General features: G+C 43.9%; 1 protein-coding gene across 1 annotated transcript in view; it reads left to right on the top strand.

Moving 5' to 3' along the window:
- LOC132996823 (interleukin-1 receptor accessory protein-like 1) overlaps nucleotides 1–22,717 on the top strand; it is a 204,938-nt gene that overhangs the window by 161,307 nt on the left and 20,914 nt on the right. The window contains exon 6 of the mRNA XM_061067183.1: nucleotides 12,327–12,459. Within this exon, the coding sequence (XP_060923166.1) occupies nucleotides 12,327–12,459 (133 nt within the window). The remainder of the gene's footprint in view (nucleotides 1–12,326; nucleotides 12,460–22,717) is intronic.

The raw sequence follows: 22,717 nt of genomic DNA, 5'->3' as shown, positions 1-22,717 counted from the left end.
ACAAACTTTTTTCTTTAATACCCATGAAACACTGCACAGACCTCATTTTCTCCCGGATCCTTGCGTTTCCAGGGCTAAGAATCAAACTTCAGTTCCTCTGACAGCAAACCTATAGTAGTACTTAGATTTCAAAACTGCATGCTGTGTTGTACTTGGGAAAAGTTTGTCTTCTTCACACATATCTGATGACTTGAGGAATGCGGGCATGTTTTATGAGGAAAACAAGAGTTGTCATCATGTTTGCGATCCACAAATTAAGACATATAGTGAGTATAGTGTTGCTATTGCTTTCAGAAGTGCACATGTCTGAGTAAGTTGCTCCGATATTTCCTTGTAAACTGACCCCTATGTGAACAGCTTATTAGTTTTTTATATATATGAATAGAAGTCCTTTTCACTCCTTTTATTTTGCCCTCAATGCCTCAGCTGAACTGCTCATATATTCGTGAATGGAGCATCTTGTGTATGAGAGCATTTCTAATATGATTGGAAATCACGCAGATGCAGTATTTGAGATATTTGGTGGATTATCACTGATCACACGGTGGATTTGGGAGCGCTGCCTAAGTCTCCGCAGCAGAGAAGCTACTAGTCCGACATGAAGTGAATAAGCCCAAAAGCTCCTATAATGGGCCTGCTGGTTTACAGATTATAAAAGGTGTTTGTCAGTGTGTTCTGCTGGTGAAATGCAGGGGCTGCAGACAGTGATAAGAGTTGGGAAAAGTAAAAAAAAATAAAAGACATGTATTTCCTGCTGTTCTTCACACTGCGGTGTAACTAATGGGTCCGTCTGGCATCTTCATCGCTATTCTCTTCTCCTTCTGCTTCTCATATCCTGTGACACTAAAGGTCACCAGACATCAGTGCTTTTATTATTCCACTGAGTAAAACCTCATATGTTACAAATTGTACATACATGCACAAATTTGCATTTTGGTGGAATTTACAGCATGGAGTATAGCGTGAAATATGGCTGTATGCATTCAGGGAACTGTGCATGATTGATAGATCAGCACTTGCACTCTTGAATTTATGCACACCCCATGATACCAACCCCCCCTCCCCCCCTTTAAAATGTTTTCCGACATAAGGTCATAATTTATATCTTGCCTCCAGTTACTTCCTCTTCTCCCTCCCTCCCAACTCTCCATAGCATTGCTTGTAATTTATCGTATTGTTTTTAATTAAGTGGATGGCAAAGGGTTTTAAGTGCCCCGGCAGTTTCACGACGTGCTGTTTCTTATCGGATTTGCGAAATTCAGCGTGCACCTGCTTGTAAAACGCCAAATAGTTTCCCAAACTCGGCGGCTGCACGTCACGTCAAATGTCACCTTTAGATGAAGCGAGCGGGGGGGCGATAAAGCGAAGGCTGGATAGAGGGGAAAACAAACTTCAGACAGGGGGGACGCCGCAGATTCTCAGCTCCAGCCGCCTTGTCGGTGTGTTCTCAGTCTGGCACAGAGGATCAGAGAGGAGGCAGCTTTGGATTACAGCGATGTCTGTCCCGATAAAGGAAAAACTTTAAATTAAAATGGAGTCGCAGCACGCTCAGTGCGGCGCTCCTTCTTTCTCTCGTCATAACCCACGGGTTCATATCCGTAAGTCACGTCTTATGAAACAGGAATGTGGATTTCATCCTTCCAAAATTCTGCTATTTGATGATGTAGTTCGGATCGAATCCCGGCAGATATCAGGTGAAAGCCGGTTTTACAGCGTAGACAGGTGCCAGTTTGTGGCAGGGAGCCTTCTTGGAGAATGCAAAGTCAGTTGCTGCAGATATGTTCTGGAACTTTTTATGCCAGCCCCCTGGTCAACTGTCAGAGTGAGAATACAGCAGGAAATTCCACAGCAACTGGACGTGTTGAGGATGTAGTGAAGGTGGGAGAATACAAATATCTCAGGATATAAAAGACACGTAGAGGACGCCGGCATCAACTCGGAAAGAAGTTCCTCGGGAATTTATACTTCACGTTTCAAATTCTACACTTTTTTCCAGAGTCCATGTCTGAAAACAGTAGAGACAAACAATCGTTTACTTTCACATTCACTCCGACGGTCCTACAGTCTCCGTTCAACCTAAGACCTATCTGCGTGTCTCTGGAAGTCAGAAGTGGGGGTTGGGGGTCATGCAAACTCTTGCTGTGAAGCGACAGTTTCTGGGTCCACTGCACCACTGGACCCAGTCAAACCACCAGAGGGCTTAATAGGGAAAATACACTGCAGCAAGGAGTCACGGGTGAGAACGAGCAAATCAATTTGATTATCCACGGTGCCAACTGAGATGTACGTGTGAATAATCCGAGCTTTAGCCGTGGAGTCTACGTGTTTGTTCTGTGCGACTGCCGTTAAATGTGATTTCCCCATATATCAGGTCAGTGGAGAGTCCGCCTCAAAGGTTATTTGTGTAGATATTCACCAGAGTGCCATTTTACTCAGATGGAGATGTGACATTCGGCAAATCACGGCCTGATGACCTTCCTCACGTCACACCATTAAAATCCTTTCTTTTTGCACGTGCAACCATTCACTCAGTCGTGACAGCGCCCCCTGGGATAATTCATGCCACCTTTTTCCCCTGCAAACACTTCCTACCACGCTGACCTTTTGTCATCCCCAGACGCTTCAGTCAATGTTATGCTAATTTACCCAGATGGATACATGTAGGGTTTTCAAATGCACATTATTAATTTTGACACTGCAGCCAGATTAATAGCGAGACGCTTGCTCCCAAAATCCCTTCCTCACCCTTTTGAGGAATGAATTCACTCCCATATGTTGATTCAGGCTGGAAGGGCAGCGGCACAGGTTGTACAAATGACTCCAATTATCCTGTCCATGCACCAGAACAGCACACACGCCGTCACACAAAGGCAGTGTGAACATGACGAACAGGGAGAAGCGCAGCGGGGGGGGGGGCGGTGTAGATGATGTCTGCTCTCACTGGAGCGGTAACCTTTCCCTCTGCATCCTTCCTGCGGAGTCTCCCTCTCCTCGTGGGCTCCTCTGTCCCACTGTCCGGATTCGCCTCTCGTTATAGAAACCTGTTTGTACCGAGCTCTCGTAACACATGATGCAAGGCGTGAGCGGGAAGGAAGATAATGATGATGAGAGGATGAGGAAGAGCGGAGAAAAGGAAACAATGAAAACAGAAAATGGAGCTGTGCCATTCAAAAACTAGTACAGTGCTGCTGATGTTTCACAATTTTGTACAGTACTGGTATAGAGGACCAGGAAACTTACTAACCAATTGCATTATACTTTATAATATTAATGGTTTGTGCTGTATAAAATGATATTCCAGACAGTCGTCTTTCAATCTGAGCCTTACAGAAAATAGATCTTCCATCATGAGAAACCAAACTGGACAAATCATTGTCTCCAGAGTTTGTTGAACCAGGCTATTTCCAGCATGATATTTTATAGTTTAAGTGATAGAATATTGCATAGTCTAGACCAGGGGTGTCAAACTCAAATAGACAGTGGGCCGAAAGTAAAAAAATGCTTCTAGTCGAGGGCCAGAAGGGTTCAACGTTTATTGAAAACTTGTTGAAAGAACCTTAGTGCACATATTGAACCTGGAACTAACAAGTCCTATGGAGTATTGCCGATAAAACGACATTAATTATGAATTAAAAAAATAAATGAAATAAATGAAATACAAATAATAAATAATACAATATAATATAAATATAAATATAAAAGTAATAAAATCAGTTTCATTAATAGCTTTCTGGCTCTATCTGCAGTATTTCCAGAGTGATTTCCAGTGAAAACATTTTCTACAGCCAAAAATAATTTTGTTAGCATTTTAGAATTTGACATTCCTAAGCTAAACGTTAAGCTTATGATGGACATTTTCGAGAAATTTATTAATTTGGCCACTTTGGAGAGGTGGCATATTATAGTAATGTCTTATTTAGTTGTTAATGGAATTCAAGATCAAATTGAATGTAATGCGGCCGACAAACTAACCAACCAATGGACAGGACTGTCAACATAAGGTCCTTAGTGGAGCTACCCGCATGAATTCTTTAAATACAAACCATTCAGGTTGTCTTCCTTTACATTCTGACATGAAGTGCCTGAAGGAAAAACACATTTTCCCACCACATCGGGAACGTGTGCTGTGTTTCTAAGAAGAACGTGTGATGTGAGATGTCCGAACGTCTCACCACATGCACTCGTACCACTCGAGCACCACACTCCCACCATGTCAAAACCCGGCTCTCTACTTTACCTCCCCTCCCCCTGGAGAAAAGTGAGGCAACGATTTCCAAACCCACTCACGCCCTCACCCTCCTCCCTCCTCCTCTAGATTTGAGGCGATAAGTTACGGCAGCTCTCACTCCTTGCTTTTTCAAAAAACCATGTTCCCCTCATTCGCTTCACACGGCTGGCTCGGTTAAAGTTGCCCGCCCGGTCTTCTTTGTTCATTCGGCTCACGTGCGGCTGTAGACTTCCAGCACAGTGTCTCCTGAAACGCTGGGAAAAGCACCCACAGTCCCAACCACTCTGCTGTGTCCTGTTTTCATTACACAGACTCCCCAGGAGAGGGTATCTCTCTCTTTCTTTCTCTCTCTCTCTCTCCCTCTCCCCTCACTTCTCTTGTCTCCCTGTGTCGTTCCCTCTCTCGCTCGCTGAGCACAATAAGCTGTCTTGATCTCACCTGGTGAGTCTGCTTCGCTGGACCATTTAGAGACTAGATTCTTTTCATCATGGCTTAGGAGAGAGAGGCCACTCTGCCGCGATGAGGTGCCGCCCAATCAATGCGCTGGTGAAATCGTATATGTGGTAGAAGGGAGTTTGGCCAAAGTGCTACATGGCAAATGGAAGTGTCGTCACGTGTTTATTGGTTGGGGCTATATAGACAGCTATGTTTTAAATCTATTTCATTTCACTGCTGTCCATCCGTGCCTGACAAAATCACAGGTGAGAAAATAGGTCTTCCATCATGGGAAATTGTTTCTGGATAAGCTGACAAATCATGGAGCCTCGCACTTATTTCCATTCCTGACACCCAGTGTCTGTGGGGCCAGGGTATTTCCAGGATGATACTGTAAAGTCGAAATCATATAATGTGCAATAGTCTAGATTTCACTCATAGGTGGGCTGCGATCCGGGTCTGGACCCCAGATGTCTTCCTATCCGGTCCAAGACCTATGACCGATGAGTGCCTTTACAGCTATGGTTTCCCAGGAGACTCGTGGACCAATTGCAATATACCTTCTTTGATTTGACACTGTCGGTAACTGACTACACACAGATGTTGTGTCTGCATATATTTACTGTTGCGGGCTATATAAAATTATGCTTTTGATATTTGGTCTCTCCTTCTATGCCTCAGTGAATAACACATCAGAAAGTAGGTCATCCATCATGACAAATTCCTCAGGATGAACTGAGAAATCATTGTGGACCAGGCTATTTGCAGGAGGATATTGCATAGTATAAATAATGTAATATTGAGTAGTGTAGACCAGTGGTCAAAAATAGGCGTTGGGACCCAAATGTCGTCCTTTCTATTTTATGCAGTGACAAACTTTACTGGTTTAGAGGACCAGGAAACGTAATAACCAATTGCATTATTCTTTACAATATTAGTGGTTTGTGCTGTATAAAATGATATTCTAGACAGTCAGCTTTCCATCTGAGCCTCACAGAAAATCGACCTTCCATTATAAGAAACTATACAAAGCATTGTGCCCAGAGTTTGTTGAACCAGGCTATTTCCAGCATGATATTTTATAGTTTAAGTGATATAATATTGTATAGTCTAGACGATCTGCCTCTGAGACAGCTGAAGAATACATTCTGAGGTTTATGCTCATGACTTCTTTCACTTGGATTACCATTGACCTGTTTGAGCTCGTGGTGGTGTGAGTAAAACAAGCCTGGCTGCAATTTGTCAGGAATGAGCCAGACCGGGCGTAAAAACAGTATTTGATAAATTCGGCAGCTCCCAAAAGTCGACCATGCAATTGCCATGAGTCATAACATTTCATCAATAACAAGCAAATTCAAGTAAGCCAGGCTGGAAGGAGGCCGGGTCTCTGTGAGCCACCTTCCATTTGACATGGATTTGGTTTTCAGTCATGCAGCACACAGGAAAGTACACAAAGGCCTGGAGGTGGAGAGGTAGAGCTCAGATCCTCTGGACACTAGTTAAGAAAATAATTCAAATTGAAAGCTCTCGCTAAAGTGGCCCCAAGCTGAGTGTCGAACCGCAGGGAGCTTCAGCCAGGAAATGGGACTGTTGGGGGTGTGTGTGCGCTTCAAAGGTGACACAGCAAGGTCTCAAGGAACCTGCCATTTAGTGCCATGCGTCTCTCTTTCTCGCCTCCTTCCTTGCCACATTTTTTCCATTTTTTCGCCATCCCTGGCCCCTCCATTAGTGGCAAAACGACATGAGCCTGCTTCTTTATTCTAGTTTAAGTCCAAAGAGGACTCCCGGCACAGCCCTGCACCAAAGCCCAGCAAGCGCTCAGGCTCTGCTGGTATCCAATCCCTGCCTTCTCACTGTGAGGAAAGCTCTTTTTTTTTTTTTTTATTCACAGTGAACAGCAGCATCAGCAATTCAGACCAAGTATCAGGTGGGACAAGAACACAGGGGTTTCAGGAGGGTTCTACTCTTTCTGCTGTGGCATTGGAGAGAATAAAAAAAGGCGCGACTGCAAAACAAACGCACGTAAATTCTAGTATTTGCTTCGTAATTAATATGCAATTACTACCGTCATATTTTAACCTATTCTGCGACGTTTGTCTAATGTTTTCTGAAGTGCCCTGTAAGTGTTTCATTAATGTCTAATGAGCTTTTTATGAGGAGAATTCAGCTGTGACTTCTCCACGCGAGATTAGAAGCAACACACGGTTTCCACAGTGGTAATGATTCTCTGGCCGGATCGGGCCTCAACAATAGAACGTTATGAGAACATCAATGCAAAGAGTGGGGTGTTGATCTTTGCAAATGTCACGCTCGACTCCACGAGGCTCGACTCGGACTCGTTATTCACCCGACCCCCAGCCCGTTTGTTTCCCACCGCACTCTAATATTCAACAGCGCTCCCTTATTTAATTTCCGGACACAGCTTGTTCCCCGGCAAAAGTAACACGGCGGAAAGAAAATTGTAATTTCACAACCCATCATTGAGCATTTCCCTTTTTATGATTGCCGTGTGTTAACTCGCGTATACAATCCAGGAAAAGGCAGTTTCAACATCGCATTGTGTCTCTTGATATCTGCTTTACCTGCATTAATTAAGGGGAACGGCGGCGGCGGCGGCAGTTTGGCTGCTTAGCGATAATGAGGTGCAATGCCAAGTATGAATAACAAGAGATTGACCATACGCGAGGGAGACGCGGCTAAATGAATACTGAACACAGCACAGACAATGGCCCGCCTTCAAATCCGTGATTGGAGAGGCAAGGGCGGTAATAAACAAAACAAAATGAATGGCGAACAGAGAGACGATTAGACCGCCACATCTGGCGACGCGATGTGAATGGGTACTCAGCCGCTGCAATTACAGAGCTGCTGTAACCCCTCACTGCCCGGATGGTAAAAGACACAATGCCCATTCCCACTGTAAGATATTTTCAGGGAAATGCCTCACGCTGCCCTGTTGGATCTGGGAACCCCCCCCCGGCGGTTATCATGTTATCTCCCCTGATTCAATTCCGGGGCTATTTCTCCGTCCACATCAGTCACCCGCCATCCTTCTGATCACATTGCACAAGGCAAATCTTCAAGTCCCTTCATGAAGAGCCCAGACTCTTGTATTAAAGGAGAGAGTTATTATAGAGGAGGGAGAACATCATCTGGACGGAGGGAGAAAGGAGGAGATGTCGGAAGAAATGCTAGAACTTATATTTTAGCAAAGATTTTTTAGGGTTGTTTATCTTGTCACGAGTAAAAAGAAGACGCTTTTTATGATTAAAGAAGTACCTTGAATTTTGACTGTAATAAAAGATATATTAAAGGAGAAACAGCTGAAGTCCTCTCAGCCTCTGACCTCTCATACAGGTGTGAGAAGCAGAGATATTCTCTCATGTTAGTGTTGGTGATGATGTTGGTGGAAAGTGCAGTGTCAAACTGGTTTGATGTTTATAGCGATTTACAATGAATCAGTGGTGTTTTTATAATTAATTCAGATATTGGCAGTAATTAGTTACTCATCCATATTTAAATATGAATGCATTTTTAACCTAAACTGATTGAAGATGGTAGAAATGTTCTGACACCAATTTTTGTCCTTCAGATACAATTCCTTTACCTGGACTGTCAGAGAATTGATCTGATTCCAGTGCATTTAAAAACAAGAACAACTCCTATAATGTATTTCAACAGCTATTAATATTCAAATAAAAATATCTAGGAATACACATAACTTCTAAATAGATCTTGTGATCTGTTTTGTGTTCTTCCACAAATATTCCAAGCAGCCATTGGCCTCCATTAAAACCAATATTGTACAAAAGACACTTTCAGAAAACTCCAACTTGCTTCCAGATTATCAGTAATCTGTAAAGTGTGCTGTCGCTGCCCAGCGTTATTTGTCTTTAATTGACAGCTCCCTACGTCTCACCAAAACCATTGTGTGCACGTTTTTCAGATTGCAAATGGCCAAAATACAAAACCTGTTTCCTCTCTGAAGTTTCCCCTTCCTGGCTGCTGGGCTTTAAGTTATTCAAGGCTGTTAAAAAGCAGAAAGAGAAAAAAAGAAAAGGCTTTCCTACTTGAGAGCCGGATTGTTTGGATCTGATTTGGGAAACGCTGGTGGATTAACTTGACATGGCCGGTGCAGTTCTACTGATCTGTAATCTATGTAATCTCCAGTGCACACGGGCGATACGATGCTCTGCTCACTCTGCATGGAGAAGTCTTTCACTTCTCCATGTTTGTTCTTTCCCACGTGTGCAGCGCCTGGTTTCCCCCCCCCCCCCCCCTCTCATCACCACTGACACTCACATATGCCCTCGTTCTTACCTCTGTCACTTGCACCGAGATGCAAAAAGAAAAAACACACGCCTGCCTGCGCTGTCTGTCTAACTCTGTGTCTCTCGCTGTTTTCTACCCCCCCACCCCCGTCCGTTACGTCTCATGTCTGCTTAGCCACGGGAATCTCTGCTGACGTCTCCGTCCTGCGCCCACAGTGACACGGAGAGATGCTCCAGTGGCGGAGCGAGGGGAGAGATAAGAGAGAGAGGAGACAATCGCGTTAAGACTCACTTTACCCCCGAGACCGAGACCAGAGGTTGGGATTTGTGTCCCTGCAGGTGCATGCAAACCTCGCGCACGTGCAGTGAAGCCGACGCAAATTCACATGCCGTCGTTAAGGGAATAACGTGAAGCCACGTGCACAACAAGCTCTGTGGAATGAGTCTCGGAGAGGAGCCACCATAGCAGTGGAGCTGTCAGCTTTACAGTGCAACACGCTGTTCCAATCCAGTGGTGAAGCCTCTTGACATCAAAGGTGGCACGCAAAAGCATCCCTGTTTTTCTGTTTATTGTCGTCTGCACCTGTCAAGATGGTGCGTTTTCTTTTCTTCTTTTTCTTTTTCTTTTGTGTATGTGTGTGTTTCCTGTGCTCCTCCTGCACGCCGGCCCTCCTGCTCTGTGGCACCACAGAGACCCCTGGTGGAATTGGCACGCATAGCAATACGTGTGTGTCGGTGTGGATGTGTGTCGGTGTGTGTGTGTAGGTGGGGGTCCAGGAAAGATTGGGTCACAGTTGGGATTTGCTTTTTGTCTCTTTAAAAAAGACGAGTCCTCACAATGTGTCTGTGTAATGAGCTGTAAGTCCCCACAACACGAGTCAAACCTTGACCAAACACACACACACACACACACACACAAACACACACACACACACACACACACACACACACACACACACACACACACACACACACACACACACACACACACACACACACACACACACACACACACACACACACACACACCTCTTATCTCTCAGCTGTGGGCCGAGAGACAAAATGCAAAAACTGTCCTCAAACTTGGGGCCTTTTTTTGGGGGGCTTTTTTTCTCCCAAACCTGATTTTCTCCTTTTAAGGCTTTCGCTATCATCCGAGCACACTAGGCTGCACTAGAGGGCCAAATTAGAGCAGGCCTTGGTGAAATAAAATGCCTATTATCTTTGAACTAGCAAGTACCCAATTACGCAGCGCCCGTTATGTCCCATCTCACAGACTTCTGAGTCCTTGCCACAGGGCCAATGAGCAAGGAGTGCTAATGAAGAGCTGCTGAATAACCTTTTTGCCTTCCTGGATGCACAACCGCCGGGGCCTCCTTGATCGTTGGTGGCTTTTTTTTTTATGGATCAGAGTTATTCCCCCTTGCTTTGATGATGTGGTTCTTTCTTTCTACCCCCCTCCCCCCCGTTGAGCCTGTCGCCGCACACTCATGAGTTTAGCCCCAGCTGCAGCGTGTGTGTGCGTGATAAGTGTGAGAAAAGAAGGATGTCTCTAATCTACGGCAGTGAGGGAAAATATATGACAGCGTTGTTGGAAATGAGCCGGGCAGAGAGACCGTCTCCTGCTGATGTGGAGGCAGGGGGTTGGTCTGTTGGCATTTTTTGCTGCAGTTTCTTAGCGCTTATTACAGGAACATTGCACTGCTTCTTTTTTTTTTGTCTCTTCAGTTTTTCAGCCTTCAACATATTTCCGTGCGCCTGCTGTAGCTACACACAAAACGCGTGTTTGAAATGGATTAACATTTTGGACATCGGGCAAATTCAATGAAAAACAGGAATGGATTGTGATGGAAATCCGGAGAAACAAGAGGCTGGAAACAACAAAGTTATCTACGTGTGTTTAATAAGGGGCTTTCTGCAGAAAGGATCAACACAGAGAAACCACAAGGATCTCAGAGTGAAGATGAAGAACAGTCAGATGCACAGGTCTTATACAGGAGAACAAGGCTGTTTGCCTGAGCAAGTTCAGACTGGTTCTGTAGGGGAGTTTTAGACAGGAACCAAAGTACAGGAACAAATCATTGAAATACATTTCAATTGGTTTCTTTGGACATTCAATAAGTAATGGAAAGGTCAAACAGGTATATAGAAAGGTCATACAGGTTTCAGGTCATAAACATTTAAGGTCATGGAGTCTTAGACAGGTATGCAAAGAGTTACTCAACTACTCTTCAACCACACTTAGTCAATTTCCACTATACTTAGTTATTTTTCCACTACAGAATCTATGTGGAGAAACATAATGAAAGCAGATGTTTTCTCACTTCACTTTGAGTGTAATATGTAATATGATGTGAATCCTATTTTTAAGTCTCTGTGTCCTATCGATTGTATATAATACAGCATAGGTCTGGGATATATGCATTTGTAATATGTTGTGAAATACAGCATTGACCTCTGCTGGCACAAAGCATAAACACCCTCTATCCTCTCATTGCATAAGCATGCAAAACTTTGTCAGAGCATATGTGTAGTTTGTGAAATGATGGTTGAATTTATCCAGTTCAACGGACCCACACGTGCAAATGACATAACCTCGTGGTCACAAGAGGATAATGTGTTACGTGAACTCCTGCCTCATGTGCACGGAACAGGAAGAATGAAGCTTGAACTGTGAGTTTTACAGATGAATTGGATCACTGTGCGAAACACTTGGAGGGTCTGCCCTACTTGTGTTTTGTGAATCTCCTTTTCCTGCGAAAACCCGGCGGTTGAAGTTGGCAAGTGGGGTCGGACAGAGGCTGCCGAGGAGCACGAGAGCTTTCACGGAGGCACAGGAGTGTTGTGAAGCTGTCGCGTAAGAGGGTTCAAGAGAGCGTTTACAAAGTGTGAGAGGTCAGCGGGGAAAGGGAAAAGGATCCGGGATGGTTTGAGATGGCACCTCTGGAGCCCAGGAGACGCCATGTGAATTGGTGGAATCAAGGAGGCTGTTGGGGAGTTTGGAAAGGAGAAAGAAGGGGTTTAATAAATAGAAGTGCTCTTGTGTTAGGGGTGGGCCTTTTTTTCTTCCTGTGGAGGGGAACATGGAAAGAGTACAGACATTGTAATTTGTTGTTTTGGCATATGTGTTCTAATACCTGGCTCTGAGATGGAGGAAAAATAAGGGTGTTGCTTGTTGTTTTATAAGCAAGCCCGAGGATCAAATACAAGTTTGCATTTTGTGTCAAGGAATCAAATTTGTGTGGGTTTTTAATGAGTCATGTTTTAAAATGTGGACCTCGTTGAATAAGGTCATCATACAGCAGCCAGGATACCAACAAACTATAGCTTCTATTCAGATGTGCTGATTCATGCGGGCGTGTCCTCATGTCTCGTCCCCTTGTCTCCCACAGGAAGTCCAGTCAACCTGACGTGCCGGGCGTTCTTCGGATACAGCGGAGACGTCAGCCCGCTCATCTACTGGATGAAGGGGGAGAAGTTCATCGAGGATCTGGACGAGGAGCGCGTGCAGGAGGGTGAAATCAAGTACGATTTTGAGTTTAAATTTGATTGTTATGACATATGAAACAAGTTTGATAAAATATCAGGGACACCTCAGTAAAAATTTGTACAGTTGAACAGCATCACAGATTACAGCCTCCATTACAGCCTTTTGAAACTCTTTCATTTCAGGCCTGTTGTATTTTACTGCATTTTGCTTTTATTCAGTTCAAATAAACTCGCAAGTGTAGATTAATATAATCTCAACGCGTGTTATAAAAACTTTTATTCCTACTGAAGAACTTGTCTATAAACCAACATATAGATCCATACTCGATTTAGGTTAATGAAACCAAAAACAAAATATAAAAACAGCCGTTCCCGGTGCCTGTCAGTAATCCTAAAATGCAATCCTAATATATCATGCCTGGCTGGGGATAAAGAGTAAACACAGTGCTGTCTTGCTGCGTTTTAAACAAAGCGCTCCAGGATGCTTTTGCTTCAAGTACCATGCGTCGCTGTTGTGCCGCTGTGATAAGCCATTTCCAATTTGCAGAGCTTTGGTCTCCGTCTCAAATACTCCCACACTTTAGATGATCCTGTGCGAGCTGCTTGTCTTCCAGGGAATCCATTCAATGACGGGGCACGACCGTCTTTGGGACGCACACTTGTCGTAATCAATTATGTTGATTACCCCAGCTCTCATTTAGTCACCTACCGTCGTTAAACATCTCTCTATTTGTGTTTCTCCCCAATCACTCATCCGTAACTTTGCCGAGGATCCCAGGGAAGTGCAGTGTAGAATTTGACTAAGCTGGGATTTCTGGGTTTCTTCTGCAGAACTAGTGCAGCAACCTTCAAGCTGTGGTTGTGTTTTAGACATGGTAACCCTGGCAACAGCAAGTGCAAGTTTACAGTTTAAAATAAATGGGTGCGACTCGGTCTGTGCAAACATAAAATAATTCATAGAGGTCGGTGCCCATCAAGCTGGAGCGTGGCCTCTGGTTCCTTCTCCACTCGTTAGACGGACGAATCTCTTCATTTCCTCAACAAGCTCTTGTCCAAAATCGAGTTCAAACTTCACGGGAGTTTCTCTAAGGACCAGAGGAAGAGTCGAGTCTGCTGTGGGAGTGTAGTCGGGAAAATCTCCCATTTGTTTTAAAGCTGAAACTGGGAACCGCTGTTACCACGGTAATCGCTTTATTCATTGATGATGTTGCTGATGGTATTAGCGAAGGTCATTCTCCAGCACTTATTTGTACAGTAACTGCTCAATCCCCAAAAACTTCACATGAAGGAAGGGATGAAGGAAGGGAGGGGCGGAGGGTAGAATAGAAAGAAGGAACATTAAACAGAAGTAGATAGATAGATAGATAGATAGATAGATAGATAGATAGATAGATAGATAGATAGATAGATAGATAGATAGATAGATAGATAGATAGATAGATAGATAGATAGATAGATAGAAAAATAGATGAAAAGAAAGAATAGGGCATAGATAGAAAGATGACAGACAGACATATATGTGGATGGATTCAAATGCAGTGCTCCAGTCTATCTGCTGTTTTCAGAACCATGGACAGCTCTAGGTGCTTAGGTGACTTATTTATATCTACAACAAATGTATGTGTCACTCAATACGTTTAAAACCTACAATGCAGAAATGACATTGTATATATATATATATATATTTATAATCCTCACAAAATGTAATCCAGCACAATCATAAAAAGCAGCACAGGAGCTGAGGGGGTGAACTATAGGAGACATCTTTTTAAATCCACTTACTCGTGCGACCACACATCAACAAACTGCAGAATAAATGGAACCTTCACACCACTGACCCACCATTGAAATGATATTCATGGATTCTGTATGTGTCTGTTCAATAATGCAGACACCTATGCATTCTTTATCACGTACAATATGGAAATGCGCGGTGCAGGCACTTGAAATATAAGTGGAGGGAGTAATAGCTGAGCAGCACATGGAATCTGCAACTGAATGTCCGAGTTGGCCTCCTCTTCCATTTGGGCGACCTTCATCTTTTTGGCGCACACTCACAATCACAGGAAACATGTTTACCCCCAAACCAGGTGGATGCCCGACAGCCAGAGGCACAATCCAGCATGTCTCTTGGCTTTAGGTTTCATTGCATTCAGGTCTTATGAAAAATAACAAAAATGTTCTCTTCAGCTGTCAGGTGATAAAGTAGAAGATACATTTTGGGTTTAATATTTAAAAAACAATATTGGCACTCAGTGTTCGAACCACATTTAGATTCACTAGATCCAGATTTTGACTTGCATCAGCATCACATTAATGTCCCCTTAATATTCCTAGTGAATTTTCATCAGGATCAAGGGATATCAGAAAAATGTAAAATATACAAAAGTGAAACATTTCTGCCCCTTTGTGGAGATCTCCAAATTTTAATGAGTTCTTCCTTTTGTAGTTTATGCATAATCCTGCTAAAAGTCAGAGACAGAAACTAACTTGGCCAAGGTACCAAACACGAATCCTTTTCATAATGTCGGTCTCTTTAATTTGTAGCGAAGGGTCCCCAAAAGTTGGGCTAAAACATTCCTTATTCCTCATTCCTTATGGATTATTAGAAATGTCAGGTTTTCCTCAGATTTTGTGTAATAACATTATTACAAATGTATATTGGACTCGCATAGTACTGCTGTGTAATGTTACATGTGCAATGTCCTGATAACTGTAGGGGGAATATGTGTCACACCCTCAGGGACGGGTTACCACTATTTGTTGGCTGTGTAGTTATTTTAAAGGAATTCATTTGGTCATTGTTTGTCCGCCCACGTCTCTCAGGTCCCGCATCGCTCGACTCTTTCACACAGACCAGAAAAAATCCCTGTTGTGGACAAATGGAATCTAATGAAAAGGTTAACAGTAAGCAGCATGACAAGGCCGTGGGGAGAGTTAGTGGCCCAGCCTGTGACCTGGCATTTCAAGATGTCTCTGTTAGCCTGCTAGCACGATCCATCCGGCGCCGTCATGAAGGACACTGGGCCAATTAGAGCCTGGAGGATTTCGAGGGGTGGCGGGGGGGCGTGTTGTGGTGTAATAACGAAGGATGAGCGCCGAGGAGTGCGGTTGGAAAGCCTGCCTTCATATGATAGTCAAATGAGATAACAAGCCAAGAGATCAAAACCGTGACCCTGAGCTGCATTGAGAGTGTGTGTGTGTGTGTGTGTGTGTGTGTGTGTGCGTGTGCGTGTGCGTGTGCGTGCGCGTGCGCAGGGGCAGAAGGATGGAGGCCCACAATATGTGCAGTGTTTCTGTTGTGTGCCTCCACGTGATATCGTCTCCCTCTGTGTGTTTTTTATTTATTTATTTAGCTCCCTTGCGAAGGTGAACCACTTCAAACCCACTCCCTGACATCATTCCGTGAGCTTTTAGCTTTGAAATGGAAATTAATCACACGGGAGTATTCCCAGGAGGGCCGCCTGTAATACATGAAATGGAGCTTTTGGCACAATGTTTCACCGCTGAGATTCCGAGTTGATATAAAAAAAAATTGTGTGGCTGCGGAGCAAGGCTTCATAGATCTCGGAGGTGAAGTCGCAGCACGAAACAACAGACATAAAGGCCGGGCTGCTTAAGTTTAAGAACTTCCTGTCCCTGGTACAAGGGCATGCAGGCTCCTTTTTAAGCAGCAGCTACACTGTCAAATTTAATTAATGCTCCTAAAGATATATTCATGGGGAAAATATGCTTAGTCATTTGAGATTTAGTAGTTGAATGGAGAAACTCTTCGAGAAGAGGGAGGCTTTTTGTGAGATTTTGATGAGATGCTGTTGTTTTTGTGCCTTTGATGCAACGGCCGTGAAGTGTTTTGATCACCTCCTGGTGTCTGGCTGCGGTATAAGTCCTATCTCCTCCAAGGTAGTGGGCGGGGCATGGATCAGACAAATAGTGCATGTCGAATAAATGAGATATTCCACCGTTTTAGGTCTTTCTCATCACCCTGATGTTTGTTCAAATGCAAATGTATCCCATATGTTTGTTTTTTATAAGTTGATGCCATAAAACAGCTGAAACATCTTTGTTTACAGCTGAGACTGACTCAGGATTGGTCAAGGCTTTTTTTGGCACAGATTCTGGCTCCAAATGTGCCAAATCCCAGCAGTCATGTCTGGAATATTTTATTTCTGGATAGTGTTGTCCATTTTTTTTATACAGAAGGAGCAAAGCAGTCTTTCATCCAAGCTAAGCTACCTGGTGCTGGTCCATAGTCCTTATACAAGCCCAAGTGGTATTAAACGTTTTACACCCACCGCAAGAAATCCACTGAGCCTTACTCCTTAAATACTGTGCCATTTTTTAAAAGCAAAAACTGTTAAATGGCCCGATGCTATAAGGGAAGAAACAGATGTACCTATAGCCTGTCTCACTCCACTCTATCGGCCGTCTTCTACAGCTTCACCACATAACGGCCGACCTTTACCTTGACAAGCGCGAGGAGTTCTCAGCATGCTCGTTTTCCATTTATCTGTTTTCTTGCGGGTCAGGGTCACAACAGGGTGAACACAACTATCCAGACATCTATTCTTTTAAACAAACATTTTTCTATCTCGCTCCTGGAGGGCTGGATCGTGCATGAAGAGGGTTCCCACTCGTCCAGTGGGTCATCTCTACCAGAGTTATCAGAATCTGATCGACCCGAGCATACATCAGTTTATACTTTTTTTCCAGGCTGCATTTTTCGATTGAGAGCCATCAACTAAAAACTGGAGCACTTCTCCTTCATAGTGACACAACAGCGTGTCTTAAACATGCCAAGCTGAGGCCTCATGGGGGATCTGTCATTGTATAGCTACAATTTACATGTTCACTTGTTTTTGAAATACAGGCTGCTTTGATCTAATTCAAATCTGCCTTCGGGGCAGAGTCAGGAGAAGTGCAGCGGGAAGTTGATTTCGAATCAAGCGAAAGCGTGACAACCTGCTGCAGTTCAAAAGTTCAGGTGTCACAGTGCGGCTGCCGGGAGACGCTGTCTGAGATAATATTGGCAACGCGTGCAGTATATCACAACGCTGGCGTGATCCTGCCACAGCTCATTCAAAGGACGCATTTTGGTTCAATATGAGTTCCAGGCTGGGGTGAGACGATTGCTCATGTTTGAAATGAGTAATGATGCTGTAGTATTCTGCCTCGCAGCCACGGAGCTGCCTGCTTTCACTCCCGCTGTTTCCATGAAGCCGGCCACAGACCCCAATTCTCATCTGAGTGAAACAAACAACAACTGCTTTGTATACACTATACATATAAACAGTGTTGGGAAGGATACTTTCAAAACGTATTCCGTTACAGAATACAGAATACATGCCCAAAAATGTAATCTGTAACGTATTCCATTACATTAACTAATCTGAGTAACGTATTCTGAATACTTGGAATACTTCCGGTTTGTATTGCATTTTTTAAGTGTATGATTGCGGCGTTGTTATAGTCAGTGGAGCAGCAGCAGTTTAAACTCTCTCTCCGCAAGTTGCGGCGGGCCCGCTGGATGTCCGGCTCCCATCCTCTCCCACCTCTGTGCGGGTCCTACCGGAGGCTGAACCCCCCCCCCTGCGCCAAAGCTGCCCAGCGCCGTGCAGCGATCGTTTCGGCGTTGAGTCTATTTTTTGCGCTTGACGCGAGCATATCGCTCCATGAAACACACTGAAAAATGATTTTAAACGATATTGATGACATATTATATGATATAAATGATAAAGTATGCATCCCATAGTTTGTATTCCCCTTCTGTTGTCCTGGAGTTTTAATTTTACCAATTTTACCGATCACATTATTAAATGCCCCCCTCTGCCCATCCACTACAGACACACAAGCAGTCATAAAGATAAAAAGAGAGGGGGGGGGCGGAGAATACGTAATTTACCCTCGACACCCGACATTGAACGGAGCAAACAGCGGAGAAGCTCTTGAAGATGGATGAAATTAAATTGGGACGCTGTTGCAGTTAATGTTGGAGAAACAAGTGACCATATACTACTGGGTCAACGGGTGATATTATCAGCGCTTCACGGCGCTTCAGCGTCCGGTGTGAACCCTGCGTGCCTCGCTGGCCTCCTGCAGAGCCATGACAGCGGAGCTCTGGAAGCGCAGGTCGGTCTTCTCTCACCAGGCGCTGGAAGGGCAGCTTGTGGATCAGCAGCTCCGTAGATTTCTGGTAGCGACGGAACTCTCTTAGAGCCTCGGTCCCGGGCCTGTAACGGTCCCGAGCCGGTAGCGGTGAGGCTCCTTCACGCCGCCGGGGGCCCGGGCGCTCTTACGGCAGCCCTGGTCTCCAGCTGCTTCCTGGGGGCTTTGCCGCCGGTGGATTTACGAGAGAGTGAATAAACTCGAGAAGTACCGTCATGTAATCCACTGATTTCAACAATGTAACTGTATTCTGAATACCATCTATTTAATTTGTAACTGTAATGGAATACAGTTACTCATAATTTGTATTCTAAATACGTAACGCCGTTACATGTATTCCGTTACTCCCCAACACTGCATATAAATGAACAAGGCATCTCTGCTTCCCCCCAGAATCCAGACATTTACCTAAAATATCCACATATAATATGATATTAATGCTGCCATCTTCAGCATTTTGAGCCATAGCCTGTGCAGTAGAATCAGGAGTGGAGCAAAAACAAATGTACATTTTTCCCAGGATGCAGCACTATTGGGGTGACGATTTGTGGTCAATACACACCACCAATCGTCAGTCATTCTCAGCTTTCGATTATGATGTTTAACCCCATTTTTATAGCATCAAATAACTTATAACTTGTAAAAAATTAATTTGACGTGCACGCTGACTGTTTAGTTTGGTCTCATCCACTAACATGGAGGAGGCAGGTGTCATACCGCAGCCAGTCACAAGATGGCGTTAGCTGTTTCTAAATCCAGAGGTTGCATCCTTTACACCTGAGATAGTAATTCATACATTGATCTGGGAAGTCACGAAGTCAAACTCAAACATGATTTTTTTGTGTTGATCCTGAAGTGTGTTTGTGTGTGTATGTATGTGTGTCTGTGTTACCTTGAGCATCAGTGAATCATTGCGGTACAAGCGTCTCCTCACTGCAGCATCAATGCTCCTGGTGCACTTTCATTTCCATCCAGCTTCACAGCGGCAGCTTAGCGCCGTCCTCGACTTCTGTGCACAGCACCTGCCAGAGTGTGTGTGTGTGTGTGTGTGTGTGTGTGTGTGTGTGTGTGTGTGTGTGTGTGTGTGTGTGTGTGTGTGTGTGTGTGTGTGTGTGTGTGTGTGTGTGTGTGTGTGTGTGTGTGTGTGTGTGTGTGTGTGTGTGTGTGTGTGTGTGTGGGAGTGTTCATGCGTCAGAGCCCCGCTTTTTCAGGAACACACTTTTTTCGTTTATCTCTCTCTTGCACATGAATCCTCACGTTTACGCACGACGAGATGTATTCCCCCTCTCCAAACTTTCACCAGCCATTGTGTTTGCCTTTGCTATCACCTACAGTGTTTTGGCTCAGTCTATGTTGTGGTTTGAAATCTCTGTAACAAGGCCAAATTAATTCTCCTCTCACACATGAAGTGACCTTTATGCCCCCTCCGCTTAAAAAGTACGCCTTAATAATTTGTTTTTATAAAGCAACTAGTCCGTGTAGCTACGACATGATTACCTCTAATGGTTCTTCATTGTGCGCGGTCGATGAAAGAAATTTCACTGCGAGCGTGATATTTTGCCATGGCAACAGGGCACGTATGGTAGTTTGTCTTTATCTCCCCGCTGCATTTCCCGTCTGCTTTGTTTAGTCCGCTCATTGATCAACAGGCATTAGGTGAGCTTTCATATTCAGATGCCCTGCAGCACGCGGCACATGAATGCCCAAGTGGCACTCGCACCTTTTCACACTATTAGCCCCATGCATCATTAAACACAGGTTTGAAACCGCTACAGCTTTTGTAATCCTGGAAAGATCATCTGCATATCACATCGTGTCACTCCTTTGTGCAGCGGCGCAGCGGGAGCTCTGGCAACCTTCATTTTTACTGTTGTTGAGTTTTATGTGTTGGTTTATTTCACCATTTGCTCAATTGTAGTATTTTCTATTTTCCACATTGCTATCGTTATCTCGAAACGGGAAACGCTCAAACGGATGAAAAGCTTCATCACAGAGGCCATTTCCTCCTTGCATGAAATTATTTTCCTATAATTAAACCACACTATAAAGGGGAATATCCCATCAGAACTACTGGTCAGATGTTAGATAGGTTTTAAAGTCCCACTCCTTTTTAATGACCATTACTCCAACCTTCTCACCCTTTTCTTGACCCTAACCCTCTCTCTCACTGCTTTATTTTTGGCGTTATTTCACTCTTACTGAGAAAAACCTAATAAATGTCTCCCTCAAGAGACATTCATAGAGTTGCCCTCTGTTGTAACAGCCGGCGATTCACCTCACCTCAAATCGTAGTTGTGAAATGGGGCTTAACCACCACCACAGATTTGCCTTTAGGAGTCAAAACAGAAATCATAAACTCAAGTTTTTATTTGTGACACATACCTAATTCTTAGCATCAAAATTTATTTGGTATTATCATTGTGAGTCGAGTTTTCTCTCTTCCTTGGACGCAGCATCAACTTGGACAAAAAAACATGTCCCCAGCTGCCGTCTGATCCACACCTCCACTTCTCTCCTGTCAAGACTCTTTTCTTTCTCCATCTTAGAAAGTTTACTCTACCTCCACAGATGATAAAACTCCAGCCTCTCGTAAAGAACGTCTTTGTTAAAGCGTGCCCGGTTTGTTCTGAGGAGTTAAAGGAATACCTTGACATTTTCAAGGGTTTGGGTGTCATCTCTTCTCGGCGGCTTGTTAGCGCTGCCAGTGCCCCCCCCCCCCCCTCATATAAATGAGAAAGATACTGATAATGAAGAGGAGCCTGGTAAAAATCCGACTTTCTGCTAATGAACACAACACCCTGCCAAGTGACGGGGAAATATGCATCTAAGTGTCACGAACAAATAGTCAGAGCAGTGGCTTCGAGCCTTCAGAATTATGCTTGACAAAAACATCAAAAAGGCCTTTTTCTGTCTCTCTAACCCTCGTGGCAGAATACTCTGTGATAGGTCAGCGCTGCAGTGCATCATGACAGTCACACTATTATCCCCGTACCCACATGTCACAAGCAGTAGACATCAAGAGCCTCGGCGAGTCGACAAAGGAGTATTCTCCATCCTGTCGTGACTCGTGATGCTGCCATCTTGTCAGTTACGGACTGTCTCCTCCTACCTTTGTTTTTTCGAAGCCTGCTTTTGTTTCACTGATGAAACAAAACGTTACAGCTGAAAAATTGCCACGGAAAAAGCTCAGAATTAAACTGATATCCTTATCAGCATATTTATGATATGAAAAGTCCAAAGGTGCAATATAATGGCGTAAAGTAAAACCAGTACGTAACTGTTTATAATTCCAAGGTCATGAATCATGAATCTCAAATTTGCTTAAGGAGTCATGACTGCCTTCAATCTGGAGCTTCTATTTCCATAGTTTTCATTTTTGCTTCAAAGAATCACATTTGTGAACACAGGGTCAAAAGTGCAACAAGAACAGGTCAGCTCAGCAAGAGGGCACAATGTCAAAGACAAATATAAGATAAGAATAGAAAAAGATTATACAGAGCTTATTACAAATCAAATAAAAAACTAGAATGGCCCAACAGTTGCGATCAATCCACTCCAAATTGCACAAACTCATAAGTATTCCTGTAAATATGTCTGATTTCTTTTCATCAAGATTCATGAATTATTCCTTTTGCAAAATCTGTGAAAATGTAGAATACTTCCAATATCACAATGCTAGAAAAGAGTTCCTATCTGCACAGAAATTGAATGGATTCCCTATCGATCCATTCTGCATCCTTCCACCAAGTTCCGTGGTCATCTGTCTGATTTTGCAACCTGGTTGCAGGTTGCAAAATCCTGCTAAATAACAGACAAACAAATGCAGAGGAAAACATAACCTCCTTAGATTTGCGAGGATGCAAGAGTTAAACCAAAGTTATTAACTTATTGCACATTTCTTAGAGTTGTAGCACATGGGATGTAACCGTCCAACATGGCCGTTAGTGCACGTAAACATTCAGGTATCAGATATGAAGAGGAACATCACAGAGCAAACCTTGACTTTTAAAAACAGAGGATTACTACATCAGTCTGCATTCAGGTCGAAATCCGATTGCTCCAAAACTGTTTACACTGAGTTAAACAATTTCTGCATGTATATGGATGGACGGGAAAAGAAGGGAGCAGG

The sequence above is a fragment of the Limanda limanda genome, chromosome 23 (genome assembly GCF_963576545.1).
Source record: "Limanda limanda chromosome 23, fLimLim1.1, whole genome shotgun sequence".
NCBI lineage: Eukaryota > Metazoa > Chordata > Actinopteri > Pleuronectiformes > Pleuronectidae > Limanda > Limanda limanda.
Note: the sequence above shows the minus strand (reverse complement) of the source record. Positions and strands in the feature narration are given on the sequence as shown.